Source organism: Lissotriton helveticus, chromosome 1_2 (genome assembly GCF_964261635.1).
Source record: "Lissotriton helveticus chromosome 1_2, aLisHel1.1, whole genome shotgun sequence".
NCBI classification, from domain to species: Eukaryota; Metazoa; Chordata; class Amphibia; order Caudata; family Salamandridae; genus Lissotriton; species Lissotriton helveticus.
In genome coordinates, this window is record NC_136058.1 from 172394361 (window position 1) to 172418704 (window position 24344).

The 24344-nt window shown below is 44.6% G+C and overlaps 1 protein-coding gene across 1 annotated transcript in view; it reads right to left on the reverse strand.

Moving 5' to 3' along the window:
* Nucleotides 1–3263: 3263 nt before the first annotated feature.
* Nucleotides 3264–24344, reverse strand: part of GPX7 (glutathione peroxidase 7) — a 111854-nt gene continuing 90773 nt past the window's right edge. Inside the window, exons 2-3 of the mRNA XM_078670560.1 lie at nt 22098–22359; nt 3264–5515 (exon numbers count right to left, since the gene is read on the reverse strand). Coding sequence (XP_078526686.1) covers nt 5352–5515; nt 22098–22359 — 426 coding nt within the window. The 3' untranslated portion in view covers nt 3264–5351. The remainder of the gene's footprint in view (nt 5516–22097; nt 22360–24344) is intronic.

Genomic DNA, 24344 nt, shown 5'->3' on the forward strand with positions numbered 1-24344 from the left:
CTCATATAAGATGATGAATGCTCATATACCTAATGTGGTACACTTTTAAGTGGGTTTCATATCTTGCACTTGGAAGCATTCAAGAGTACTAGTGTCTACTGGTTGTACAGACTCCTAGCTATGGGTTTCCTAGTTTGGGTGAGGCTATGTCACTATGTTGACATTTATGGACTACCTTTGTTAAATGGTCAGACCTATATTAACATTTTATGAGGGTGGGATAGAAATGTTTTTACTGTGGGCTAACTACCACTTAAATAAAAAATGGGAGGGCTGAGCAATGGACCCTACTTCTCTTTCCATCAACACGTTTTGGACCTTGAATAATGCCCCGTTGGGCTCAGGCATATACCCCAGGAATATTGGTATCTCGCATCAAACACTATGAAACAATTCCTGCTTCCCAGGGAATGTTCACCAGTCTCGCAAGGCGGAAGAGGCAATGAGGCAGGCCTCGCATGAGGCTATTGGCGAAGTTGTCAGTATGCAGCATGTTTGCCAGGGAGAGTCATTGAAATAACAGCCTTCACTATGACACATACCATGCCCATGCTGCCAACCCACACTCACAACTGACTGGGTTTGGGCAGCAGGAGTGCATAGGCCTTGAGACCAGAAACCATACGTCCAACACCGAGGCATCTCCTGCTTCGCTAAAATATGGCAGTGATACGGTGACCATCAAATCCCATAATTCTCCACTGCCCGATCTGTGTTGATTCCTGTCTGGAAAAGCAGTGCTGTGGAGGCTTAAGGGAACAGTGCATAGCTTAGCCTGACCCACCTCACGCTTTCAAAATTGTCAGTGACTGTCACTTTATTTATAGCTGAGGTACGAACATTTACATGAAAAGTCCACCTTTAGGATTTATTCACTTTAGCAACTTAGATTATATCACTAGTCTGAGCAGCCTTTCTGCTGTGAGAATTGTATTAATGACTCAGGAGGCACGTCAGTTGTCTTATTTTCTCTAATGTAAACCTTTTATTTTTATAGCTGGAGCAATATTATGGTCTATTAAACCATACACGAGAGGTTATTGTAAAGTGTGCATCCTAAACTATTTCAAGGTGCTCTCAAATCTGGTGATCATGGAAAAAGAGGCAAGTAATTTCTGGTTAGTCAAGCTTAGAAGCTGGCACTGAAATCAGTGATTTTTATTAGAATTTGTGCAATTCAGATCCTGGGTGGGCATCTCATTCTTTCCCCTTTTGCCCTGATTAACATTTTATGAGTGACCCAAAAGGCAAGTCGGTTGCCTTATGCCTCTTAGACAAGGAAAACCTCATAAAAATCATTAAAAGGTTACTAAATCTGCAGGACTAGTGGCTTACATAATCTGCTTGACGTAATTATAATGCTCTTGACCCATAAACTGGTTTCAAATTATGTCATCCTACGCCGGCTTTTTCTTATTTATCACATGGGACAGCATCTTTCAAATACGCGAGTTCAGCATGCCTGCTGTACAAAAAACACTTTTGTTTGATTTAATAGACTACATTTTTGCTCCATATATAATAAAAGTCGAGCCACATATAGGATACACATGACCGCTGACTTGCCACTTATTTTATTACCTGCATTGTCATCAGGGCGGGGCAGGAATGTTTCTCAAATCATGTTTAAAAACTATCACTTTTAATAAATACATACCTGAAGCATGATGTGATAGCTCACTTAATTGCATTCAGCAGGTTTTCCATTCAAATGGCCACAATATTTCCCACCGACATGTGATTTTACTGATAAAACTGTATAGTGTATAATGTCCCTCATCATAGAAAAGCTTCACTCTGGGCAGAAACAGTGCGACTATCCCTCCTTCAGAGGACAGGTGCAGCTAGAGCAGTACGAGTACAAGGAGGTACCCATCTGACAACGGCACTGCAAGCTTAAGTTCCTCAAAGAATTGGGGCAGCATGGCAATAGCAACGCAAGCTTTCCTCTCCCACAGAATGTAATAAGTACAATCTTTCATTTCCTCAGGAAAGATCCAGTATTGCAGGGAAAACAGTTGGATCATCACAGCCTCAGCCACATGTGTTCCAACATCGCAAGCATAAGCACACATGCCTTAACCCCGCATATGCATGGTTAAGGCAGTGCGCGGTCTAGCTGCAGGCTGCTGTTGGGCGGAAGCAGGAAGACCTCGCCAGGTAGAGAGCCACGCGATGAGGTAAGTGGCGCTGGGGTGGGGGTAGTTTTCAGGGCTGGGGGGGTCAGGGTAGTTTTCCGGGCTGGGGGGTCCAGGTAGTTTTCTGGGCTGGGGGGTCAGGGTAGTTTTTTTAATTAGGGGTTAGGGTGTTAGGCCTAAGGGTAGTGGAAGGGGTTGAGGTAATTTTAGGGACAGCACAGAGGGTGGGGGGGGGTTGGTGTAGTGTATTTTAAGGGTCAGGGTTTTAGGCCGCAGGGGGAGGGGAATGGGTAGTTGAGATTGTTTTTAGGGCTTAGGGGAGGGTGGGGTAGTTTTTAGGTCTCGGGGGTGGGGGTATTTTTTAGAGTTCGCCTGCACAGCGCTTGCGCTGTGCTTGAGAAATCTATTGTTTTTAATATAAACTTAAAAGGGAGTTACATCCTGCCTCCTCTCTACCCTGTCTTCTCATTGGTTCCTGTGCGTGCTAGTTACTTTTCCTCCATGTCTATTGGCCGTAGCATATTTTCCTCTATATACCAATGCTTGTTCCTCGTTTGCTTCTCTTATCAGTTTCTCGCCACCGATATACTGTTAACATCCACGTTGGTGGAATAATCTTTTCATAAATAAAGTTTCGCCTCTTTCTGCTTTTTTGTCTTGCAGCAGTTTTATATATAAATGCAACTCATCACCAGGAGAGATAAAGTCATTTTCCCAGAATCACAAGCTGTAGCACTGGCGAGACTCGAACCAGGATCCCCAGCTCTCGAGTCAGCAGCTCTGCCCGCTGCACCACATCCTCTCCACTCAGTTAGGGTAGTCAGGGAGCTCTTTCCTTTATCCTAGACGGTGATTGATGAAAACAGCTTATTAATTATTCGTCATATAGGCGAACCTGATGCATTACCAAAGCTTGTATTTTTTGGGAAGCACTCACTCCATGAGGATGCATGTCGTTTCCAGATGTCTCCCATGTGTGCCTTTCTTCCCTCACCTGCCCCCACACTCATGCTTCGTGACGCTCTCTTACCCATGTGACTCTCTGCCACCCCCTTTCTTATTTCTTTGAGATCACAAAAAACGTTTCACACATTTGCCAATTGGCAAGTAAAAAGAAAATAAACGTCTGCTTCACTGACTTTATTTTGTTCACATTTAGAGATTTCATTATCGTTTATTTAAACCACAGTTTCCGATTTTACGAAACCATTTGCAGAACATTTTCCACTCTTTCTCCCAATACTTCCACTCAGTATTGAGATAAGTTAATAATGTCTGTGAAACTGTGTCTCTCGCGCTGGTGAGACTCGGACCGGAATCCCTAACTCTTGTGTCAGCAACTCTGGACGCTGTGCCACATCCTCTCCACTCCTGTGATACTTGTATGGGAGCTCTTTCTTTCGTCCCAGATGGTGATTGATAAAAACACCTTATTATTCATAACATAGGCAAAACCGATATTTAAATTAGGCGTTAGACCGATGTTTAAATTAGGCGTTAGACCGATGTTTAAATTAGGCGTTAGACCGATGTTTAAATTAGGGGTTATGGTTTTAGGCCTAAGGGTTAGTGGAATGGGTAGTTTTATGGATATCACGGGGGTAGGAGGGGCTTGTCGTACTGTATGTTAAGGGGCAGGGTTTTAGGCCTCAGGGAAGCGGAATGGTTAGTTCTCAGGGAAGGTTTTGGCCTCCAGGGCAGGGGGAGGCAGGTAGGTGGTTTATAGCTTAGGGCAGGGGAAAGAGGTTGGAGTAGTGGCAACCTTACCCCTTTGCAATTCATGCCTTTACCACAAAATTGCATGGTAAAGGAATGCGTGGTTAAGACTCATTTGTGGTTCGGGCTGCTTGGTAGAGGCACGCATGGTTTAGACATGCGTGCCTATCATACAACCGTATTGCAGAGTAGGGCAAGCTTTCATTACTCAGAGAACATGAACAGTTAAGGCACAAGTGACATGTCGGTTACAGAAAGATTTCTGAAACAGGTGCTTAACTCACTAAGAGGAATGTATAGGTGGATGAGTGAGTTAATATGCGAGTTCTGACACCATTCTCACTTAGGTGATATTCCAAGTCAGCACCCTGAAAATCCTGCTGCTGTCACTCTGAGACCTATTTTTTATTGATTCTGTGTTTTTCCATCTATTGAGAAATTGTAGTAACCTAGAAGGTCATTATTATTTGGAAAGCCTTGCCACAGCCTAAGTAATTCTGCTCTAGACATGCACACAGGTTCCAACCTCTTTGACAAGGTCTTAACGTGTGCCCATCAGGCTGTGTGCAACCCCAGCCTCAGTGCTGCACCTGTTCAAATTGTTGAGGGCCGCCAGTGTTTACAAGCATTACCAGAGGAAAAGCATCTATGTTATTACTTGGATTGTCATTTTCTTGCAAAACCCCCATTTTTGTCATTTGATCGTGAGTAAACATATGTTTTTCTTCTGGCTGCACACTGTTCAATCAGTCACAAGGCCAATGTACACAAGGTACGCACTCACTTATGAAAAGGCTCCCAAGACCCCCACATCCAGATAGCTTCTGTAAGCCGCGCAATTTATACGTTAATAGCGTAGCGCACGCGCTAAAGGACGGCCATTAATAGCATTACTACTGAAGGGAATAGACAAGTAGACAGTAAATGGGAAAACGCATTACAGTCCTATTTTAGAAGTTTTCATTCTTTAAAATACAAAACCCTTGGTTAGCATTACATAACGGCATAGTACAACAAAACATGTTTGTAATTAAATTAAAGCTTCTGGGAGGAGACTCAAGGCAGGCATTAAAGGCCTTATTCATTACTTTTCAACAGTTCTTGAGGCTGTCATTGGCAGGTATCTGCTGTTTTCTTCTTTGGTGACAGTAAATACTATTAATCCCATCAGGTATTTCATTAAGCAATACTAAAAACATTTAAGAACGTTAAAAGTAAAAAATGTGTCAGCTGTATTCAGTTTATCCAAAAGAGTTTCAATGGGGCGTTGGAGATAATAAAATGATTGCATTCTCCACCACTCAGACCCCGCCCTTAAGCACCATATGCAGACAAGTGTGATGGACAAGAGACTCTCTTAAAGTAGTGGTCTGAGGCAAGATAACAAGGAGATTGGTGTCTTTCTGAAAGAGTTCTTATTCTAGCCATGCCATGGACACTTGGGTTCCCCCAGGAAGAGGCTTGGCTAGCCGTTCATCTCCCCGTGGTCGACAGTGGTTACAATTCATCCTTCTTCTTCAGAATGAGATTTCTCACTAATTCCTTGATCTGAGGTTTGATTTCCTCCACAGAGACGGTAGGACCCCACGCGTTCACCACCTTTCCATCGGTGTTCACCAAATACTTCCAGAAGTTCCAGTCTGGCTCCTTTGTAGAAGATTCTTTCAAAGAGAAAATACAACAGGTGAGTGAAGGCCTCTTGTGACCAGATCTAAAACATACAGTGATATCTGTGAATTCTCATTCTCCACATGACCCTCTTCCAGCATGCAGTGATGTCAGCTTTTATTACCAAAAGGGTGGACCTGAAGGGTTGAGGCACGGATAAAACTCCCTGTGGGTTAGAAGTGGGAGGATGGATGAGGTGGACTTTGGATGCATCCTCCTCCCCTCTCGCAGCACTCTATCCTAGAGAAGCCAAGCTTGTTGTAATCTAGCAGGGGCGCTGTCGAGTTCTCCCAAGAGGGAAGCGGGCTGCTGCCTCAGTCTATTTATCCCACTTTGTTGTGTAGGGGAGAAGAGCTGGAGAGCTGCAACAGTACACCCAGTGCATTGAATCACTAGTATCTCACAGTCAATGAAAATGCAGTCAGTGTTTGTGCTATTCTGTTCTTAATGTTAGTACTTATTAATGAATATGAATAGATCCTATCGTCCTTGAGGGCCTCGCTTGTACACTTTCATCATCTCAAGATCATCTAAAATCAACCTCGCAAGACACTTTAACCAACAAACCTTTTGACAACCAGGTCACCTCCCCACCATACCGGCTTCAGAAAACAGATGGAGTCAGTACGATTTTCACAATGTGCTAGACTTTGCTTCTTCACGAATACTGTTGTCCAGAGCTCTCCTGTGTTACTTTCTTACACCAAAGCATGTGATCATGGTAAGTCATCATCCCTAAATCCCTTCTACTAGTGAGGTCAAGTGAAGAATTAACATTTCTGCTTAAATATTTGTTGCAATCAAGTCTCTGACAAACGAGTAAGATAGAAGGCAGTCTTTTTTGACATTCGGGTAGGAGACATCGCAATGTGACGTATTTTACAACTAGTTAAGTTTTTATAACCGTGCTGCTGATATAGCGCTCTAGGAGCAGATATCCCTGTTCTTGCCATTGAACCACAATGGCACAATACTGCAAGTTTGACTTAGGCTCTTATTAGAAGGAAGCACGTTTCGTCGAATAACTTCCTGGCTGAGGAAACTCTGCGCGCCTAGGCTATGTCTGGTCCGCTATCTGGTTTCCACTTTGATCCTCTGTAGCTCCTAGCTCGCTCTGTCATGTAATAACACTTGTCTAACCTAGGCTATCTGGATGACTTGTCACACATTTTGATGTGTGTTAATACCCATCCAACTTTATCTAGTTTTATTTCATGTGCCTCAATCTTGTAACTAGATTGCATAATTGCATACTTGAATTGGGTACTGTTCTAAGTTACACATATTTAGTCTGAGGTAGCGGAGACTTTTGGTGAAGCGTTTCAGGTAGGATTAGAACCCAGGTCTCCTGGGAGCAAGGTCGCAACAAAAACACTGTTCTAATCCCTTGCTTATATTTTACCCTAGAGCTTTTGTTGGAACACATCTGGAAAACAGTTATTTGGCCACGAGGAACGTATGGATCGTTGTTAAAAAAAAGTTGAACTCGAAGCTTTCCACTACTGACAAACCATTAACTGATCAGCGACCGGCTCGTCACTAGAATTATGTGCAACACCCTAAAATCATGTTTACAAGGACTGTACGGTGTTGGTTTGGTGAATTGTACTTACCTAAACAAAATTCCAACAGTAGGATGTTTTGTGAAATGTAATATAATGAATTATGTGAACTCTAGAACAAAGCAAAAGGAGGAGAATAAAATCCATTCACATGCTTTGTGGGTTTGTGTTGAAAGAACTGTATGGATTTTACCACATCGGGGGTCATCTAAATGTTCTAAATAACTGACTGTGAAAGAAATAGTAATCTAACCCAACAATCATAGATGAGTTATTGAGGGCCAAACTATTTATATGTGTTTTTATTCTTTCGGGATCCCCTTTTTGTTATGTAGATGTAATAGGCCCAGGTTCTATAGGGGTTAACCAGGTTACCTCATAATCTCTTCCAGGAGTATTCTGGTACCAATCCTTTGTAATGTATATGTCAAAGCACTCGGGGACCTAGGGATCTCAAAACCACTTTTCACCAATATGAGGACGATACCCAAGTGTCTCTGAAGATTGACTTCTCTATATCCATTAATACCGTAACAGTCCATTTGCAAAGTGCAAGAAATTGGGTTACTGGTTGAGGGGGAGGTGAAGTCCCAACCAACGCCAAATTAACCTGTGATTAAACCTGTGGTAGCTTGGCACAGAAGTAGTCGTGCTTAACTTAGAGGCAATGTGTAAAGTATTTATGCAGCACTTCAAACAGCAATAAAGTGGAAACACAACATAAGAAAAAAGAAAAAATCCACACAAATTAAATAAAATAGAGTAAAATGTAAAAAATTATTTGAGAGAAAAATGAAATTAGTAGAACCGAAGATTTTGGAGAAATCAAGCACTAAAAAGCCAAAAACGCCAGCAGCAGTTATCTGGTCACAGTAGACCAGGTTCAAGTCACAAGTTCAGGCCGACCGCAATGCAGCAGGGGTCGCAGGACTGAGTTCAGTCAGCTGAAAGTATCTTTTAACCTGCGCATCGAGATGCGTAGTCCGTGCAATGGGCTGCGCAGGCCGGAATCGAGGAGCCGTCAACGGGAAATTGCAATGTGAGGTCCAGGGTTCAGATGTGTTGTGCAGTGGCGAAGTCAGAGGTAGTTGACGGGGGCTAGCGCTGCCTTGTCGTCAAGATGCTGCGAGGGCTTGCAGACTTGCACTGCGGTGCGTCGGAGCAGAGGAAATGATGCATTATGCAGTGCTGATGTTAGTTATTGTCAGATGCGTGTATGAAACTAATAAAATATGTTTTTTTTAAAATGCTGGGCTGATGTCAGCATGGAGCAGCGTAGGAAAAGCCGATGGGACTTGCGAGGACTTGCAAAAAGATGTGTCGGCGTCGAGCAGGGCAGAGCCAGTGGAGAACTGCGTTGCGTTGGGTTGAGATGCGAAGAGTTGCATCCTATTGGAAGAAGCCAGTTTTGTCATTGCACCTTTGAACAGAGGGCCAGCCAACCAACACTTGGAGATTTCTGGTGCTGCAACAGCAGGCCTTGGGCAGTAAAGCAGTTGGTGATCAGCAGGGAAGACTTCATAGCTGAGCAGTACTTCTTCCTGGCAGAGTCCACAGATCCAGAAGAGTTGGGTCTGAGGTCCACTAATTATCCTTGGTGCCAGCTTTGAAGTAGGAGAAGTTTCTAGAGGCTTCCATCCCCTGTGGTGTATTGAGCTTCCTCCTTCCCTGTCCTGGTCCTAACTTGCCTGGGGACACTTAAGACCAGTGTGAAACCCTTTGTGTGTGCACTCAGGCAGAGTCTTTGTGATGTGCAAGTGTGGTAGGTGACAGCTCTTCCCCCTCATCCTGACAAAGACAACCCATCCTGTCAGCACCTATCCCCCCTTTGTCTCTCTGTCTGGGAGCAATACACAAAGAACAACTGCCAGTTAGACCTTGTAATGTGAACCAAGATACAGGCTGCAGGCACCAAATAGCTAGGGCAAGAAAATGCCAGCTTTCTAAAAGTGTCATTTTCAGAATAGTCATTTAAAATACGACTTTACCAAAAAGAGGGATTTAACTGTTCTTTAGACACCAAACTTAACATCCCCACCTACTCCCACATGAAAGTTATCACTAATATAAGGTACCCCAATGTTATCCTATAGGAGAGGCAGGCCTTGAAATAGTGAAAAACAAATTTAAGAGGGTTTCACTTCCAGTACACTTAAAGTTAAAAATACATGTAAAACTTTCTAAATCACTACACCTGCCCTATGAGCTGTTTAAGCCCTACCCCAGGGGTGACTTAGAGGTATTAAAAAGTAAGGTTTAGGCCTGGTGAAAGGTTTCTTTTGCCAAGTCGAAATGGCAGTTTAAAATTGCACATACAGGCAGCAGTGGCAGGCCTGAAACACGTTGGAAAGGCTACTTAAGTGGGAGACACTATAAGTGTTGCAGGCCCACTTATACCATTTAATTTACCGGTAGTACTACTTTACTAGGGCCTTACAAGTAAATTTAATGTGCCAATTAGGTGTAAGACAATTTTTCCATGTTTTAGGCAATGAGCAAACTCACTTTAGCACTGGTAAGCAGTAGTAAAGAGTCCTAAGGCTAGCTAAAACAAGATCAGCACTAAGTAGAGGAGTAAGGCAAAAGTTTGGGGATAAGACCACCCTAAGACTGACAGGCCTATCAGGTGCCCCCTCACACAGCAGAAAGTGGGGCGAACTACCCAACCTCATAAGAGTTCTCGTCTTTAAGGCAGAAACACCTAAATAGACCATCAGCATTAGCGTGGTCTGACACAGGACGGTGTTCCACCATAAAGTTAATTCCCAGCATGTAGATGGACCACCTCAATCATTTTGGATTTTTATCCTTCATTTGCATGAGCCATCTGAGGGTCCTGTGGTCTGTCTGAAACCGGAAAGGGAGTCTCAGACATATATGGTCTCAACTTCTCCAATGCCCAGGCAAAAGCAAAGGCCTCCCTTCCAATAGGGCTCCACCTCGGTTCTCAGGGAATTAATCTCCTAATGATGAAGGTTACCAGTTGATCAACAGCCCCTATGCCATGCTCTGAAGTCTCTGTCTGCAAAATAAATACCCTGGAGAAACTAGGAGCCTTGAGTAAGGGTGCTGTACACATGGCCACCTTGAGTATGCCAAAGGCTTTTTGACAGTCTTCCATCCATATCACCTTTTTGGGCTGCTTCTTGGAAAGTCAGCTCAGTTAAGGGGGCCACAATCTCCTCCTGTAGTAGCCTGTGAGGCACAGGAAGGCCTTCACTTCATTCTGGGTTCGGCGGGGGGGGAGGCACAGGGGGGTTTGCCACGCTATGATAGTCTCAGTGTCGACCTGGAGGGGCTGCACCTTGCCCCCACCCACTATGTGGCTCAGATACACCACTGTTCTAGCACTTTCGGGCCTTAATGATCAGGCTTGCTGGATGCAGGGCCTGAAGTCCCTCCTGGAGGTGGTAAAGGTGCATTCTTTAACCCAAAGTGCATCACCCTAAACTGGAAAAGGCCAGGGGGTGGGGGTCGAGAATTCTGACCTCTGTTTTGCATCCTCAGTCAAAGCAATCTTCCAGTACCCTGATGTGAGATCAAAAGTACTGAGAAATTTGGCATCGCCCAGCCTGTCGATGAGCTCATCAGCTGGGGGGGTGCGGTGAGCATCAGTCTTGGTGACCAAATCGAGTCCCATCTAATCCACACAGGACCTAAATTCTGAAGTGTGGCCCTGTGGGACAGCCTTGGGTACGATTCCTGAATACTTTGTGTTAGACCTTGGCTGTCAGGTCTAATGCATAGCATTCGAGAAAGGATGACTGTGGTATCCTTCATAGTGCTACCCCTGTGTATGAGGGACTTGCTGCTTATAGAATGTTATCCTTAGAATGTTATGATGTAGTTATGTTGATATTCTAATTGGGGCCAGTACTGAGTGAGTTACTGCCTGTGTCTCTTGTGGATGAGATCCTTTCTTCATGAGATGTTAATAAAGAAACTTTATATCATCACCCTGCATTTCCTGAATTTCTACTTCTTCACATTGGCGACGAGGACGGGTGAAGACTTATCTTTCAACTATCAATATTTATGTTGAAGAGGAAAAAGGTCTACATTGAAAGAAAATCTCTCTAAAGGATCTCAACACCAAGCCTCATCTTAAAGGTACTTTGCGCAACTTTAAACTTAATACTGGGCAGTGAGAAAAGAAGATTGTACATTCTTTTGGTAATTTTCTTGCCCTTTCTTCGTGCTTTTACTTTTCATGCGCTCTTCAAAATATTTCAAGTCTATGAACAATATTTTTAGAGCAAACTTCTCCTGGGAGGCTTGAAAAGTTCTGACCGCTTGTTTACTTATTTTATGAAAATACGGCAGACTTGCTTTGCTTGTAAAGCGCATTGACCCTGTAAAAGCGCGTTGTATGCTGTTAAACGTCTGAAGACTAGCGGCAGAGATGCTTTTGATTGGAGTGTATCTTGACTATATATCTGAGGACTAGCGGCAGAGTCGGTTTTGGTTAAAGGGGATATTCTCTTTTGAATTTTGCAGTTTACATATATATTGTGAAGGAAAAACTGAGAGCGTAACAAACTTGTAAGGAAGCATTTTTTTTAAATCAATAACAACCTTCATTCGCGTGTCCTCTGCTCTCGTGTTCAGTCACGCTCCAGGCACTTCAACTCATGTCGTCATTGCGTTGCTACACTATGCACGCATGCTTCTGACGCTCTACGTGAACGCTGCGTTCCAAACGGCTCTGCGCTGCACTCCAACGACGTCACATTTCGACAAAGCCTCTTCCTTTGTTGCGTTTGTTCTAAGCTGCGCTCCAGCGACGTCACGTAGCGACAAAGCTTCTTCCTTGGCAATGCTTATCTTTACTTGACTACGCCGCGTCGGAGTGAAGCCTACTCAAGGACGCACCGGTTGCCGGTTATCTTTTCTCCTGACAGACTTGAATAAGAGAAGAACAGAGAAGGTAGAAATATTTATTTTTGAGATTCACAAACATTTTTAACTTTTAGGTTCTCCATGTACTGTTTTATCTTCACGTCGTGGGATATGAAGGCTTTCACAATGTTGTGTCTACGCTGATACACTCAGCTCTATTAGTGTGTCTACACTGATACACTCAGTCCTGTTAATAAGTTATTTGTAGAAACGCTGATACTGAATACAATTTGTATGCTTTTTAATTATTATTTCTTTACAGGTCCATGGAAGTATTTGTTTTTATTCACTTATTAGTATTTTATAATACTTTGCTTCGCTAAGAAGTCATCAGTTTATTTATACTGGTATTGTCTTCAACATTTAATTAGTTGACCTCATTACACTGAAATTACTTTGTTTTATTTTCTGTGCTCACATATTCTTTTTACATTGTAAGAAGGAAATGCAAAACGTTACAGCTGTGCCTTTTTTCCTATCGAAACCAGGTGATCCACCTATTCGCTGGTCCAAATGGAAAAATCAATCAAAATAAAAAAATAAAAAGGTATTTCTAAACTATGCGAGAGTGTGCGGTACATCTCTCTTTGCAGAAAGGAAGTCTGCGCTTTTAATGCACTGTTTAGGTTCTTTAGGGTCTTAATAGGGAGGTTGTAGCGGATAGATACCCTCTTCCCAATATTAATACCATGTTGACTCAACTTGGGGATGCGTGCATGTTCTCCACTCTTGACCTTAGGGCTGCGTACCATCAGGTGAGGATTGATGAGACGTCCATGGGTCTCACAACCTTTATCACACCCTTTGGCACGTATAAGTTTACCCGCTTACCTTTTGGCTTAATGTCTGCGGCCTCTGTATTTCAGAGAGTAATGGAGGATGTATTAAAGGGTATTACTTTTGTTAAGATTTAGCAAGACGATGTGCTTGTGAACATGATCTTAGAGTTAAATCTGTTCTGGAGCGTTTTGCTGACAGAGGATTGACACTAAGGGAAAACAAGTGTAGATTCAATTTGACTGAGAGTGACTATTTAGGTCACTGTTTGACTCCTGTTGGTGTAAAACCTAAAGATAAGTTGGTGAAAACTATACACAGTCTGCCTACACCAAAGTCTAGAGAAGAGTTGGTTACCTTCCTAGGTATGGCAGAGTATTATAATAAGTTTGTGCCCCATTTTGCTAATAAAACCCCTATTATGAGAGCCCTGTTAAAAAAAAGGAGTAAAGTTTACGTGGTCTCAAGTGTGTCAAAAGGAGTATGAACATGTCAAACAAGATTTAAGTCTAGCTCCTTCTCTACAGAGTTTCGATGTGAATTATAATTCGATTTTGGTCACAGATGCTAGTTCTCGAGGTTTGGGAGCTGTACTCAAGCAAATGAAGGATGGGAAAGAGATTACCATCTTATTTCTGTCTAGATCTTTAGTTGGCCCAGAGTTGTCATATTCAGTGATTGAAAAAGAGGCTCTTTGTATTTATTGGGCAATTAGGAAATTAAAGAAATTCCTGTGGGGTAATTCGTTTGTGGTTCACACTGATCATAAACCGTTGAAAGATGTTTTTTGTAAAAAAAAGTTTGGATGTTATTTCTTCGCGTATTTGTAAATGGGTTATCGCTCTTCAGGATTTTGAATTTGAAGTGAGATATTTACCAGGTGTGAATAATAAGGTTGCAGATTGTCTCTCTAGGTTAGTTTCTGAACAAGATGCCCAAACTTCATTGTTATCTGAGGATTCTTGGGAAGTGGATGAGTTCAAGGTGTGTGAAGTTGTTGAAGGCACTGTTCAAGAGAATGACTGGAGAGAGGCCATAAGTACTGACACGGACTTACAAGAAGTTTGTGATTTGATTAGTAAAGGTTGGCCAGGTCTTAAGAATTTGAGTGTTAGTGCTAAGATGTACTGGAATGTTAAGGACGAACTGTCATTAAAGGATGGTTTGTTGTGGAGGGGCACTAGACTTATTCCACCTGCTCCGATTAGGAAGAAAATTCTTCACTTAGCTCACCAAGGGCATCAAGGGATATCTAAGACAAAGGAGAGAATACGGTTACATTTCTGGTGGCCAGGTATAGATATTCTTGTGGAACGAAAGATACGTGATTGCGTTGAATGTAACTCATCTGACAAGGTGTGTAAGACAAGAACACAGCCAATGATTATTAGAGAAATGCCGGTACGGTGTTGGCAAGATGTAGCCTTAGACATTCTGGGGCCAATTTCCTGTAGTAGTGGGCAACGGTATGTGTTAGTCTTGATTGATATGTTCTCGCGATGGCCAGAGATAAAAATCACCCAGAATATTGAGACCAAGGACATAACCAAATTTTTACAAGATGTATTTTGTAGGGAGGGGTTCCCCGAAACCATCCTTACTGATAATGGTGTACAGCTGGTATCAAGGGAGATGGAGGATTTTCTGGCTAATAAGGAAATTAAACATAAGCGTTGTTCACTTTACCATCTGTAATGTAACGGAATGGTGGAGAGGTTCAACCAAGTACTTAAGGAATCTATTCAAGTTTCTAAAGATCAGGGGACAGATTGGAAAACTAATCTTCTGGAAAGAGTAATGGTGTATAGAGTCACACCACATTCCACCACAGGCGAGATTCCTTTTGTGCTATTCCGAGGTTGCACACTGAACACATACATATTTTAAACTTGGATGAGGAATCTAGGGGTGGAAACTGAGAATCATAACAAGGGTCTAGGTTTGTTGAGGCAGAAGATCAAGTCCAGGGTTAGGAAGGAGAATTTTGATAACAGACATGCAGTTGCTCATACTAAGGTGTGTGTTGGGGATCGGGTGAGAATTCTCCTTTCACTTAGATCATCAGGAGCAAAGTTCTCTTCTCCTTTTTATGTCACAAAACTCTTTCGTGATGCTGTTAAACTAAATGATGGAAGGATATGGAATTTGAATCGAGTTGCTTCATAATCAGGTCAAACTTCAAAAGATAAGAGTTCGAGCAACTGTGTTATTTCTGCTGGGTCGACTTTAGCAAATTGCAATTCAACCAATAGTGATGTTCATGCTGAGTCTGGTAGAAATGGTGGGCGGTGTATGCCTTGTAATCCTGTCAGGAAAAGTACAAGTTTAACCTGTGCTCCTGCAGCTCTTAGTGACTATATTCTAAAATAACAATATTTGTGTTTCAGGGGGAGGTGTGTGGTATCCTTCATAGTGCTACCCCTGTGTATGAGGGACTTGCTGCTTATAGAATGTTATCCTTAGAATGTTATGATGTAGTTATGTTGATATTCTAATTGGGGCCAGTACTGAGTGAGTTACTGCCTGTGTCTCTTGTGGATGAGATCCTTTCTTCATGAGATGTTAATAAAGAAACTTTATATCATTACCCTGCATTTCCTGAATTTCTACTTCTTCACAATGACACAAGCAATTCTCAAACTTAATGCTTTAAAATCAGAGCTCGGAGGGAGGAGCTTCGCGCGCAACCAAGATGGCCGCGTGAGCTTAGGGCTCCCGAGACCCTCGCAACCTCCCGCATCTATCCTGTCTTATATCCTGTCCTTCATCGATGTTCTCTCGAAGACGAACCACGCGTGAGGCGAAACCTGCATTCTGAATTTCAATCGGACCCCGGGAGCCGGAGTTACGGTGCCTTGAAGATTGCGGCCTATGCCTCCGTGATGCCCGGCTGTGGAGTTGCTATGCTACCCGAGCTGTAATTGAACAACATCGGCCTAGGGGAATTGGTATGATCGGTCCGCTTGGTTTCACTTTCGGTTTTGACTTCAAAGCACCCTGTGACTGGGAACGAGCCTACCCCTGTGTCCACAGACAGTTGCCTGATCCCCCACGAATGTGATTCTGATTGTTTTGGCCGGATTTGGAGAACTTTCGACTTGTGCCCACTGGCTGGGGCTGTTTTCGCCCGCGGAGGCAGGAGGTCGCCATTTTTCTGTCTGGCTCATCAAGTCACGCTGGCCCATCTCCCCTAATGGCGGGGAAATCGGAGGGTGACAGACTGAGAACTAAGAACACTCGACGGGGTGGCTCTATTCAATCCAACAGTATGGATCGCTATACCCAGCCTAAGGGTTCTCCCGGTGGAACTGGCACGAGGGAGCCGCCTAGTTCAGCGATCGAGCCGACTTTGCAAGATGTCATGGCCGCGATTGATGGAATCAAGTCCTCATTAGGACACCAAATTGACGCTCTCGCACATAAACTTGACACTGTGGCGATTGATGTCAATCTGATCCGTGCAGATCTGGGCAAAACTAATGAGAAAGTTAAATCTTTGGACATTAAGACATTCAGTCTGACGGGTGATGTCACTGATCTGCAAACAGATGCCCGTCCCTTGAAGACCACCAGTGAACTCATTATACGTCGTCTCGAGGATTACGAAGGGAGGGCTCGCCCGAACAATGTCGGTATCATAGGGGTCCCGGAAAAAGCTGAAGATCCGGCAGCGGACCTCTTTGTTGAGGACTTCATTGTTTGCCATCTCGCGCCTAAGGGACTGAGTAAGTTCTTGATTGGACGTGCACACAGAGTTCCGGGTGGTCGCCCGAAGTTGGGAGCCCTGCCACGGCCTATAATAGCCAGGATCCTCAATTTTCGAGACAGGGACGCTATCCTTCAGGCCTCACGGACGAGTGGCCCCACAAAGTTTGAAAACACCACTGTCAGCTTCTACCCGGACTTCACCCAATCGGTCCAGAGACAGAGACTTGGCTTCACAGGTGTGAAGAGAAGATTGCGAGATATGGGCCTCAAATATGCCATGCTTTTTCCGGCCAAGTTACGAATTGAACATGCAGAGCGGACTTATTTTTTCGATCGTCTGGAGGTGGTGGCCGACTGGCTTGACACTCTATCGAATCAGCCTCCTTCGGAGAAACAGTCTGGTGGAGCGGAGGGAGGACCGACAGGACAGGAATAGGTGCCGGCAGATGGTATCCTAGGGTCTCTTGCTAGCCTCGAACAGTGGTACGATAATCCTGACAATTGACTTGATATACGTTTTGGGGGTTGCGGGGTCAGTAGCGGGTCTTTTTCCTCCTCTGTGTTTCTTTTTGTAGCCTAGTTAGATGGGGGGGCGACAGGCACACTGCAAGTTTGGGTGGTTTTCTAATTTTCTGCAGGGGTGCAGGGTGTGGGGTGTTGAAATGGGATGTTGCTGGGGGGGTTGGGGGGTTTGTTGGGGAATGTGTGTGTTTCTTTGCAAGGCAATGTATCCATGTCTAATTTGAACAAGGTGCTGTATTCTTCCCGGGGTTGGGTCCTCCTTTTTCGGGATGGGGTAGAGGGCTAAAATTGATGAGTTGGAATGTAAATGGTCTGGGGGATCGGATAAAACGTAGTATCGTGCTGCAACTGTTGAAGCGTCTTTCCCCGGATGTGGTCCTCCTTCAAGAGACACACTAATTGGTAATACTTGTCGTGCTGTGAACAGGAGAGGGTACCGATTGGCTGCTCATGCCGGGTTCTCCTCTGGCTCCAGAGGGGTGGGTATCCTGATCAAGACTTCTCTCCCACTCGAAATTGACTCCACTGTCCTTGACGATAGAGGGCGCTATGTTGCTCTTACGGGTAGGTGGGAGGGCCGGACTATCTCCCTGGTTTCTGTGTACGTTCCCCCTGGCTTGCAGTCGACTACCTTTGCTGACTTGGGGCAGATTCTCCTAGCTCTCCCCGAGGGATCATTACTCATGGGTGGTGACTTTAATGCGGTGGTTTCTGGTAGGGTGGATCGGCACCCATCCAGGGATCTGAGAAGTGCACAAAACTGGCTATCGGAGTTCCTTGACACCCTGGGTCTGGTCGATTGTTGGAGAATGTTGCACCCAATACAGCAGCAGTATACTTTCCATTCGGGTGCGCACGGTAGCCTTTCCAGAATTGACTATGTATTGGTACCGGCGCAGCAGGTCCTCTCCGTCACCGAGGTTAAACATCTGGCCCGTGGTATTTCCGACCACTCTCCTTTGTGGTTGCGGATGGAGCCGGGCTCTGAGACTGAGGGCCGGATGGCCCCGATCAACCCCTGGTACCTCCGAAACCCCAAAACTCGGACGGCCTTGGTAAAATCCCTTGACCAATATTTCTCGGAAAACGAGGGCTCGGTTCCCTCGGCCGTATCTCTTTGGGAGGCTTTCAAGACAGTCCTTAGGGGTCAGGCCCTGTCATTGATAGCGAGTGTTAAGAAGCAGAAGGATGAGGAGGTGGTCAAGATTGAAGCGGAGATAGCAGACTTGGAGCTAGATCTGGAAAGGGGGGTAACCCGCGCTGCATTGCATGTATTACGATTGAAACAACTTGAATGCAGGGCTTTGGTCACCGACGCAGCTAAGGCCATGAGCAAAGAGCAACAGGGACGCCTTTATGATGTGGGGGATAAGGCTGGTAAATTAATTGCGTGGTTGGATAAGAAGGATAGAGCCAGTCGGGTAGTGCCTATGATTGAGACGGCTAGTGGTGATCGGGTTTCAGACCCCGGAGAGATCGTTCAGCAATTCACAGATCACTTCTGGGCGGTGTACTCCTCTGTCTCGGACAGGCCAGAGGAGGACTCACATCTCTTGTTACGGGATATATCCTTGCCGCGACTCTCTAATAATGATAGGGAACAAATGGATGCTGCAATAACAGCAGATGAGGTGGCTTTAGCGATTCGCTCCTTGCGTTCTGGTAAGGCAATGGGTCCTAACGGCCTACCTATTGAACTATACAAACTGAAACCTGATAAAATTGCTCCCTATCTGCGAGACATGTTTTTGGAGTCTCGGGAGTGTTGCTCTCTCCCCCGTGATCAGCGATTGGCGACCATTGTTGTGATTCACAAGGAGGGGAAGCCCAGAGACAGGTGTGCGTCGTATCGTCCTATTTCCCTATTAAATGCCGAACCAAAGATTCTGACAAATGTCCTGGCTAATAGATTGATCACTATCATTGGTGAGCTGATACACCCGGATCAATCCGGTTTCATCCCGCATAGGAACACCGCCCTGAATCTCCGGCGCCTGCATGGTGTTCTCGCGAGAGCATCGACTTTGCGTGAGCCGGCCATCTTGGCGTCATTGGATGCCACGATGGCCTTTGATACTGTGGAATGGCCATACTTATGGGCCGCGTTGGCTAAGTTTGGGTTCGGACCAGGTTTTATTGGTTGGGTTAGGTTGCTCTACGAGGACCCCCTCGCGCAAATTGTTGTTAATGGCCGTGTCTCTGCTCCGTTTGGTCTCGAAAGGGGAACTCGTCAGGGCTGTCCTTTGTCGCCGCTCCTGTTCGCCTTGGCCCTCGAGCCCCTCGTCGCGTGGATCCAGTGGGAGCCTTCGATGAAAGGTATTCAGTGGTCCTCTGAATTCGAAGACGGTATCTCGCTTTATACAGATGATATTTTATTGTATCTGACTTCACCACGGAAATCCTTGATAGTATTGTGCGACGTCTTGACCTCATTTGGTAGAAACTCAGGCTTCATCATTAATTGGACTAAATCCTATTTATACGTCCTCTCCGGAGACGTTCCTCTTCTCCCGCGCAACTGTCCCATCCAGATTGCGCAAACGGGGTTTAAGTACCTCGATATCTATATTTCATTGGACACCGCAGTTCGGTACGAACGTAATCTTGTTCCGCCCTTGTCTAGATTTAAACAAGATGTCGCAGGTCGGCGTAGGCGTCCACTTTCACCGCTTGGTCGTGCTGCCCTTTTCAAAATGATGTCTCTACCTCGTTTTCTCTACGCTCTTCAGAATACTTTCGATATTGTTCCCGCTAGTTATTTTCGGGCGATCGAGGATCTTCAAAGGAAATTGATATGAAATGGTAGACCTCGTATTTCGCTCGCTAAACTGACGCTCCCGTGGTACGATGGGGGTATTGCTCTCCCGGATATAAAGAGATACTACTGGGCGTCCCAATTGGGAACGATTAAACACGGCATGTATGGTCCCGACTTGAACCCCGCGTTCACCATGGATAGGTGGCTTCTGCCTGGTGGCTACTATTATAGGGCACTATACTCTAAGTCGGTGGTCGGGGCTTTGTCAGGACCTACGAGGATAGCAGTACGCCTGTGGCAGGACGCGACTAGCGCGACAGGATGGACGGATCATTTGACTCCGGCAACCCCGCTATTTGGTTCTGATAAACTTGGCAAACTGCGGAATACCAGGGGGTTCGATAAATGGGACCTCATTGGTATTAGTAAGGTGGGGGACCGCTGGGTCATGGGTCAGGTGAAATCATTTAAGTCGTTGCAGGAGGAGTTTGACCTAAGTAACTCGGAATAATTCCGCTATCTCCAGGTTCGCCATGCTTTGAGGTCGGTTTTCCCGGTCGCGGAGGTAATTCCGGAGTCGTCTCCGCTCGAAGATTGTTGGATGGCTACGTGCCTGATAGCACCATCTCCCTAGTCTATAAAAAGCTAATTAATGAGAGATCAGACCTCCTATTGCATCTTCGAGACTTGTGGACACGTGACGGTCTTGAACTGGATGACAAGGACTGGCAATCTGTGATCTCCTCTCCAAAGGAGGTCGCAATCCCAGCTCGACTCCGGCTGGTTCAACTGAAGATTTTGCATAGGATTTATGTCACGGGCCCTCGTCTGGTCCACATGGGTTTTTCTGAGGATGGTCTGTGTAAGCGAGGATGTGGGCACGTGGGGACATTCCTCCATATTATCTGGGAATGTCGTGAGATCGCGACCTTCTGGAGCGAAGTACATGAGGTAATGAATGAAGTGACGGGGATTGCCCTCTTGCCGGAGGCTCGACGCTGTTTATTGAATGTTTGGGAGCCTACGGACCACAATGTAGCGCAAACTCAGTGGGTGACCCTGGGAGCCATGATTGCTAAGAGAGATATTGCTCAATTGTGGGGGTCCCCGAGTCTGCCTACGGTCGCGGCATGGAAGGAAAACATGGACTGGTGCATGTTTAGAGAAAAGACTGTGTACTTGGCCCGAGGCCGACCCTGGAAATGGTGCAGAATATGGGGACCCTGGAATGGCTATCGTGGAGATATACGTACGCCACCTGTTGTAGATGTCCCTGATGGCCCACTTTCCCCCTAACCCCACATTCCGCTTGCTGTTCTATATCTGCTTTACCTCTGCCCTGCCCTCCCCCTTCTCCCTTTCCTACATTGATTGCTGATTTCTTTGTATTGCTTTTCCTTCCCCATATTGGAATCGGTACTGTATGTAATATATATTTTTCTGCCTTCCTGTTTATTTTTTAAAAAAATCAATAAAAATATTTTTTTTTAAATTTAAAAAATCAGAGCTCCAACTCATCCAAAATCAAATTATCTGTAAAGGGAAAATGCGTAATCTCCCTAAAAAGTACAGATATAATTCTTAAAATAGTTACTTCAGCCCGGCTTCTGAACAACTCAAAAAATGTCTGGCCAAAAGCTATACCGCACTCCGCTGCTCAGCTCCTGAATAACGTAAAACAAATTTGGCCACATCATGCCATTAGTCACAGCTCTTTGATTCCTGAATTTATTTTAAAAAAGCCTGCCTCGTGCACAAAGACCTGATGCTTCGTACCTCCAACCTCCTTAATCGGAAGCTCACATATATACTGAGTACCACAATCTCAGAAGCTCAATCAACATCACCATGAAAAACGACTCCTTAAGAAACAGCAGTCTCAATAGATGCTATTCAGGGAAAGTACCAAGACTCTTGATATCTCTGCCCATCTTTCTCTATCTTCAAAAAAGCTCTTAATATCTTTCTTTCTCACAATTCGGTGATTGTTTTAAGCTCCTTATTGCAGCTTCACTCCGTTAGGCATGCCCATGTGGACACAAACTTTTCAGTTTCCCATCCATAGTTTTTCTTATCAAATTTCATTTCTCTCTTATGCCCTAGCTCTTATCGGGACATAAAACTGCACCTCCTCCACCCTTAAAATAACACTAATTGTATTGTTTATGCTCTCCTTATTCTAACTAGTGCCTACTCCATTTCTAATGCTGTTACATCCTGTCCAAGAGCTATACCTCATCCGCGACGCCCTGCAGTGTTGACACCCTCAACTTTTATGCGCCATATAAAATAAGACAATAAATATATGAATGGCTCCCTCTTGCAGCCAGTGTCCTATACATCACTTACCAATTAGGTATTTGAAGGCCACATTTGCACCAGTGCCAGTAACCGCAATTTTGCTGAACATGGGGAAGGTCACGCTGTAATGCTTTCTGGCAAAGCTCTCAATCTCCTGGTTGCTTCCAGGTTCTTGTTGGCCAAACTGGTTACATGGGAATGCCAACACATTGAAATGAGAGGAGCCCAGCTCTCTCTGTAACTGCTGTAAGGCCTTGTAGTGTTCCTCTGTGAATCCACACTCACTGGCCACGTTAACCACCAATGATATCTAGAGATCAAAGGAAAAGTAGAATTATTTAGAGTTATTACACTTTTGCATAAATTAAATGGTCATTCACAAATGCAATCGGTAGGACTACTTTTTAAGTGATGGTGCATCTTCAGTGATTGGTGAGTGTTTTTTGTGTAAATGGGTGACCAGATTAATGTGAGAATGAGTCAACAGTTAGATGGATGAGTTAATGGGTGCATGCTAGATGGATGAATGAAATAAATAGAGTGGATGTACAGGTGCGGCTAGGGGCAGCAACTCCCATATCCACAGCATGTTTTCTTCCAGTACAAGGCTGCCCAAAACAATATCAGAGTACCAGGTTCAAGGGCAGTATCACGCCAATTGTAGTTGCCTCTGACGTGGGTATTGGAACCCTCAAACCCCTGCTTGCCATCCATGTCAGGAAGAGACAACATGTCAGCTGGAGTAGCCTACTGCTTCAACAGACTAATATGGAGGGAAATAGTCCCAAAGCTCCTGCTGCCATTTACTGTAAGACCGAACAGCTACAAGAAAATGAATGACACTCGCTCTTATTGTGTTATAAGTGTGTGACTGGCAGAGGCACTAACTCTGGTTTCAATTATGCTGAAAGTGAACCTAGTCGGTCTCCTGGCGGTTGCATATGATTTTGTAGAAAAATGGTTTCATGGAATATATTAATGAGAAACCATTCCATCTAAACTGTTAAAATGAAACTTTCAGAATGAATGGCATTAACCTTTTGGTAGAAACCAATTCATAGAATGTCTTTTTGGTCAAAATTGGCTTCTTGATGTGTATTTTTTAAGTGCGAGTGCAATAGTTGCACGTCTTACTTTCAGAAACAGATTTGTTGAAAATGTTTATTTCAGTGCTTTACTTCAGGGGACGTTATTTCATATTTGTATCTTTTACATTGTCACACAATTACTTCAGATGTTTTCACTGACCCATCACTACCTGTCAACAACATCCATCGCTGACCTCACAGCCCTTAAACACCATCAATCCCTGCCCCCTAAAACCTCTTACCACACCTAAACTACATTAATCTATGAAGCTTAAAAGCTCTTTCTATCCCAAAAAACTACTATCCCTGAACCATAAAATCACTCACTACCTCTAGCTCCATCCATTCGTGAAACACGAAACCCCCTTTCTATGCCTAATCCCCACTCATCCCAGATCCCTTAAAGCATCTCAGCACACACAAACTTCACCAATCCCTGAACTCTATAAAGCCCTCACCGACCTTGAACACAAGCCATCCATGACCAGTAAGAAATTCTCATCACCCTAAACTACTCATTCCTGAACCATAAAAAAACCTGTTCTACAGCTAAACTCCACCCATCCCTGAATCCTTAAAACCCTTCACCACCCTAAACTCTACCCCATCTTGAACCCTAAAAACTCTTTACCATCCCAGCTGCTACCCATACTTAAACCTTATAATCCTTCACCGTCCCTAGATTCTACCCAGCCATTTACCCTAAAACCCCTCAACACCCATACACACCACTCATCCCTGAAACCTAAAAACACCTCACACACCCAACACCACTCATCTGTGAATCCTAAAATCCCTGCACTCCACCCATCACTGAACCCTAAATACCCCTTTACATGCCCTTCAAACACTAACCCTCTGCTGCCAATAGTATTAACCTGTCAGCCTTGTTTGACACCGTCTCTCACATCCTAATCAACAGACTCCATCACATCAGGATCCAGGGAGACGCCCTTAAATGGATCGCCTCATAACTAACCGATAAAAACAAGAGGATCTGTCTCCAACCGGTCACCTTGGAGCCCAAAAAGATCATCTGCGGCAAGTCCCAAGGATCGTCCCTCAGCCACACCATCTTCAACACCTACATGACCTCCTTGGCTGACACCATCAGATAGCATGGATTCAACATTATCTCCTATGCCGATGACACCCAGCTCATCCTCTCACTGTCTGAAGACCCGTCCACCAACAAAGCCTACTTGCA